Raw genomic sequence first — 6,155 nt, forward strand, 5'->3', positions numbered from 1 at the left:
TTTTTTTACTGCAAGCATATTTTTTAATACAAAAACAGAACAAAAAATTGTTTATAATTTTAGTTTTTTTGTTTTACTTTTACACAATTGACTCCTAGTAACACCCCGCCCTCCCTCCATGTTCTCGTCATCACACTGAGAGTAGCACAGCATCAAAAGGTGGCGGACTCGTCTCCTGTGCCCCGAATCCCCTCAGAGACACAATAAATAAATAAAAATCACCTTAAGATGTCTTCTTTCTTACTGTAATTTCATTAGTTTTTCATAAACTTCATCTCTTACACGGAGATAACACAGAGACAACTCGGCCCCGTCAGCAACGGGACATTTGAAAAAAAGCCTAGAGGAGGAGACGCCGGGGGAGGGACGTGAGGGAGGAAACCTGCTCTCATTGGTCCGCTCTGCCCAGGGTCTCCTGTCATTCATATCTGTAGTTCTCTCTACACATGAAGGGCAAACCCCTTTGGTCATGGTCTGGGAATTGTAGTCATTAGCAAAAGAGAAAAATGAACAAACAAGGCTGCCACTAGAATCAGGGACCTAGTGAATAATGTTACAACGAAGTAGAAACACACTTTACACTCAAATAAAGTCAAAGAGCGGAGCGGACATTTGACATTTCCTTGGTACAAAAGTCACAATTTCTTTAACCATAATACTAAATCACTCTCCGCCACTGGTGATATGACATGAAACTGAAAAATAAATAGATTTTTCTTTCAAGCTAGATAACAAAAGTACAACTGGATTATAAATTAACCAGAAAACAACGAGGAGAAAAACAAAATGACATTCGCAAATTAAAATTTTTGCATACAGTGACTCAAGTCGATGACCTCTATCGTTTCCTGTAACAATGACACACACCGCCTTGTACGTGCGTGTGAGTGTGTGTGTGTGTGTGTGTGTGTGTGTAGAAGAGTGTGTGTGCGCTGCTGGGTTGCTAAGGGCAACACAGTGTGGACTATTAAGGTGAAACTGCAGAGGAAGAGACAATTAGTGCATGCTGGTTGTCGAAACTCCGCAAACACGGTCATGAACATCTGGTTAGGTTACACATGTCGTTTATTGTCAGTGATGTGCTGTTAGTTGTGTGTGCGTGTGTCACCGTAAAAATAGTCCTCTCTATTGCCGGTTTGTGATTTCTGTGTGTTGGATTGTTACACCGGCATGTGACAAAACCACACCGCCCTTTGCTGAAATGCACACACAAGGCTGATCTTAACGTTCCAGCGGTCGGGAGGAGCTGCTCTGCGGTGTTTCAGTGTGTAAGTGTTTGCCCTCAGCTGCAGCAGCACCGCCACCGTCACCACCACCGATCCTCTCAGTCTGAGGTTAGCCGGTGTGTGTGTGTGTGTGTGTGTGTGTGTGTGTGTGGGAGACAGTGATCCCCGCCTCCTGAGCTCTCCGCACTTGGTGTCTGATTCTGCAGATCTGCTGAGGTGACGGTTTTCCTCGCCAGCCAGTCCGGAGGAAGCGACATGGCAGTCGTTGCATATTTTCGTTTTAAGCTCATCGTTGAGGCATCTGGCCCACAAGCCAAAATAATAACCCGCAATTCTTTCTTTCTTTTTTTTTTTTTCCTGAATGTCATCTGAGCTTTTTTTTGTGTGTTTTTTGTTTGTGCAGTCGTGGTGGTGGTGCGTCCCGCTCCCTACTGTGTTCATGTGTGTGTGTGTGTGTGTGTGTGAAGCAGTTTACAGACTCTGTAGCTCTGTCTGACCAGGACAGAAGAGTGTAACACAAAGTAAGGCAGCATCACGTCAAGTCCGTCGGTGTTTTGGTTCCAGAGGGGGAACTTTTTCAGAGACGAAGCAGGAGACTGGAAGGCAAAATGGGGTCTCGTCTTAAAGGGGAAAAGTCAGTTTGGACCCCGCAGACTCTGGCCTGGGACTCCCAGACCAGAACGCTACTCCTCATGTTTTCAGTCCGTTTATGAGACCGGGGAAAGAGTGAGAAGGACTCATCCATCTCCTTCTTTACCCTGGAAAACGTCTGTCGTAGTGCACTAATTCTACACGAGCCCTATGGATGGCCTTCAGGTTGAAGAGCTGGTGCACCCAAGATAGCGGCCCACCCTCTGTGAAAGGGGGCCGACGGTTCTTCTCTAGTTTCTCTGTGGGTCGTGTTATTTCCTGGCGGACCCCGAGGTCTTTGGGCTGGGGGCCTTTTTGGAGATGGTGGGGATCTTGGAGGGTTTGGCCCCGCTGCCGGGTCGTCGTGGGGTGTCCGAGGTGTCGGAGCAGACGGAGCGACTGTCCTGTAGCTCTGATGCGTCCGAGGCATCGCTGCCGCGGCGACTGCTGGCTCTGCTGCCCGCCCGGCTGCCGGCTCGGCTGGCCGGACCGCTGGCGGTGGATGCCCCTCGCTTCGGATCTAACAGGGAGACGGACCAGAGGGAAGAGGAGAGGAAATAGCTTGAGTGCAAACAATTTGCTAAATATGTCTTTTTAATCAAACGCAGAGCATTTGTTTTTACTCCATTATGTTCATGTGCTTATTATGCCAAACTGCTGGAATTCATCACTAGTGGAGGACTGGCACCGGATGGAAAGGAGTGGCTGATATGAGAGAGTGAATTTATTAGCAAAGTGGTAGAAAAATTGTCTGATCAAATAACTGGTTGAAGAAAAAGTAAAAAATTTCAGTCGACCAAGATTTTCTTTGGATGACTAAAGCCTGAAAATCCCATCTCGACTTAAACTTGTTCATGTTCAGGCCACGCTGGCTGCAGGGCTGTTTGGATGTTAATGCGAGTCTGTCAGTCCACTAATTCACACTGAAATATCTGAACAACCATCTCATGAACTTTTTAAAAGACACTCATGGTCCCCAGAGGATGAATCCTATTGATTTTGGTGAATGTATGTTCCACTGGCACCATGAGGACGTAACTTTTCATCCAGCACCATCTGATCTAATATGTATGTTCATACCTGCATAACTAATGACACTTGACACTACTTAACAAATCATACTGATGTTAGCATCCTGCTCAGAGCACCACCAACTACTGAGCTCCTCGGACGCCTGCACACTCTTAGTCTTGTTTCATGGGACACAGAATTCTCTAAATAAGTGAAAAACTAATTTTTATTTTCCTCTGATGTTCAGTGAACATTAAACTGGTCCACAGTGCAGACGTGACCGCCGTCTCACCGGTTCGTCCTGGTTTGCTGGCGTGCGTCGTTCCTCCGTTCTCCCCCGTTAAGGAGCCGCGACTCGAGTGGAACGTCGGCCTCTTGAGTTTGGAGCCCGACGTCGCCCCCTGCAGGAGCGCACAGGAAGACATCAGCCGAGGGCAACTAGACTGTGGAGGTGAACTCCTGCTACTTACTGATGCATCGTTTTATTACACATCAGTGTTTCAGACTCTACATGAAAATATTACTCCTTCAACAAACAGCACATCACACACACACACACAGACACTGGACACAAAGAGACCTACAAACAAACAACAAATAAAAAACTATACACACAAATAAACAAACAGCTTTAATTGATTACGATCAGAAATTGTTGCCGGTTCATTTTCTGTCAGTCAACTAATCAGATCAATCATTTGTTCTGTGTTAAACAGGTAGTGAGGAGTGTTAAATTGTTCCACGTGTGTAAATAATCTTCAAAATCAAAATCAAAATCTTTCAGGTTTTATTTCGATCAGATCGTGTTTATTGATCTTCAGATGTTCTCGACCCCGAGGAGATGACGTGATCTTTAACTCAAACATGGAACTCACTTAAACTTTGAGTTTTCACTGGCGGCAGCAGAAGTGTGTTTTTGAGCGTGGTGGTGTGTGTGAGCACCCGAGAGTGTGCGTTAGTGCATCAGCGCGTTCAGTGGGGTGGTGTGGGGGGGTCGGGTGGGGGAGGGAGGTGGGTGGGTGGTTTGGGTGAGTGTGTTACCTCGTGCCCAGGAGTGGTGTGGCTGTAAACGAGATCTGGGCAGCAGTGGCACTTGGTTGGCGTTGGAGTTTTACTGTGCGCCAGCCAGGGCTTGGCATAGTCACGGGAATGAGTGTGGGAGGACTGAAGGGAGGAAGGGAAGGACGGAGGGAAGGAAGGGAAGGGCGGAGGAGGAGGAGGAGGAGGAGGAGGAGGAGGAGAGCGAAGCAGCAAAAGAAAGGAGCAAATGAAAGAGGGAGGCAGTTATGGAGGGAAGGGAAGGGAGGGAGCGGTTGGATAGCGAGGAAGTGCAGCGCAGTGTGTTTTTGTGTAAGAGCAGATGATTTTATTCATTTATTTTTTTAAACAGAGGACCAAACAAAGCAGGGAGGACATTTTTGAAGCAAGGTTAGCAGGGTTTGAATGACAGGAACGAGGGGAAAAGGCAAAAAGATGACAGACAAAACAAAGAAACAAGAACAAAAAAAATATATAATTTCACAGTTAAGGATGTGATGATTGTTTCACAACAACAGGAAGATGACAACAAGTGAACAATGTGCAACAGAAAGGCATAAAAACATCCGTACACGCAGATTAAGTCACAGATTTACTCTCACACACAAACAACAGGGACAGTTTCACACAGTCATCAGAGGACAAACAGGCTGACGAATGGATCACTGACATCAGATGATGACGACACTAATGAGACACCAACAGGTCACTGATAAACAGTGTCGATGCTCCTATTTGACATCACTGCCTCTAACGTACCACAGAGGAAGAGTGTGATAGAGGTCAGGTGTGTGTGTGTTTGTGTGTGTGTGTGTGTGTGTGTGTGTGTGTGTATGTGTGTGTGTGTGTGCTCTTATGCTACGGTCTTTTTTAAGCGCCTCCTCTCTCTGCTTTGTTTGTTATAGCTGCTACAGCTTCCCCCACTGAGAGGGAAATACAGATGATTATTTTCACCTACAGTGTGTTATATTCTGTGATTTAGGAGAAACCAAACCACACTGTGAGTTTATAACATTAAAAGATTTATTATTGTACTCCTGTAACAGTGTCGGACTCATGATGGACAGAGTTTGTGTAAAGAGTCTCGTTTTCTTTTATTTTGTTGGATTTGAACTGTGTTTTATCAGCAAATATATGAAGCCTCTGTTTTTTTAAATGCAGCACTACAATTCCTGTCATTGATGCAGTGTGGTCAGTGTACATAAAGCAAAGATTCGTCATTGTGTGATGAAAAAATAAAAACCTAAAATGACTTTAATTCAAGATTTTTAAACCAATAAAATGAGATCTTAACTCTAAAATTATTGTTTAGACACCTGAGTGTTAAAATACTGACTGCAGCTCTTACCCTGGATGATGCGGAGGCTGTCGGTGTGGCCGGGGTGGAGGGAGCAGAGGGGAGGGAGGCGCCGCTGTGGGAGGCCGAGGAGGAGGAGCGGGTGGGTGAGGCGTTGCGGGAGCCCGGTTTGGAGCGTCGACCCCGGGAGCGGAAGGCGGCCAGACCCTGAGACGCTCCTTCAGGGAGGATGAACTTCTCCCTCAGCTCCAGGTTGGTGCGACCGCGAGCTGAAGACAGACAGAGGAAGAGGAGGAGGAGGAGGAGGAGGAGGAGGAGGGAAACGACATAATGAGTGAGTCTGATGGAGTCTGCTCACAGTTCTCCTCCAGCAGGGGGCGGCAGAGGCAGCGAGCAGGGTGAGGGAGAGAGTCAGTGCTTCCTTGGCTGCAGACACCAGGAGTCCGTGCATGTTTGATCTGAGAGTGCACGTGAGCAGTGCGGGCGTTTGGAGTTTGGGTGGGGGAGGGGGGGGGGTGGTTCAGGGGTTCAGGAAGTCGTAAGTGCACTTTGGTTGAGTAGTTTTCGAGGGGAGGGGAGAGGAGGGGGGTGAGTGAGTGTGTTTGGCTTGAGTGCAAAACTTTCAATTAATTAATCAAGTCGATACGCAACGAAAGTCAGCAGGTTGTCCAGTTAGTGGACGTGTTTTGGAGACACGCTGTCATCACCGCAGACAAATTCATCAACCAGCTCCACCGGCCACTGCTCTCACTTCATGTCTCCTTGTTCGTGGCCAGACAAAACATGTTCTGCTCCACAGAGAGATTCCCAACAAGAGAGAGTTTAAAAACTGCCAACAGAGTGCTGATTGTATCTTTAAATGAATAATTCGACATTTTGGGAATTCATCTTTTATATTTTCCTTCTGAGAATTAAAGCTCTCTGACACTGTGACTGGCCAAGAAACAGCTCAG

At 46.8% G+C, this 6,155-nt stretch overlaps 1 protein-coding gene across 1 annotated transcript in view; it reads right to left on the reverse strand.

The window, feature by feature from the left end:
* Positions 1 to 6,155, reverse strand: part of macf1a (microtubule actin crosslinking factor 1a) — a 199,157-nt gene continuing 193,002 nt past the window's right edge. The window contains exons 102-105 of the mRNA XM_070846005.1: positions 5,254 to 5,471; positions 3,909 to 4,031; positions 3,160 to 3,268; positions 1 to 2,376 (exon numbers count right to left, since the gene is read on the reverse strand). Of these exons, the coding sequence (XP_070702106.1) occupies positions 2,129 to 2,376; positions 3,160 to 3,268; positions 3,909 to 4,031; positions 5,254 to 5,471 (698 nt within the window). The 3' untranslated portion in view covers positions 1 to 2,128. The remainder of the gene's footprint in view (positions 2,377 to 3,159; positions 3,269 to 3,908; positions 4,032 to 5,253; positions 5,472 to 6,155) is intronic.

Source organism: Pempheris klunzingeri, chromosome 16 (genome assembly GCF_042242105.1).
Source record: "Pempheris klunzingeri isolate RE-2024b chromosome 16, fPemKlu1.hap1, whole genome shotgun sequence".
NCBI classification, from domain to species: Eukaryota; Metazoa; Chordata; class Actinopteri; order Acropomatiformes; family Pempheridae; genus Pempheris; species Pempheris klunzingeri.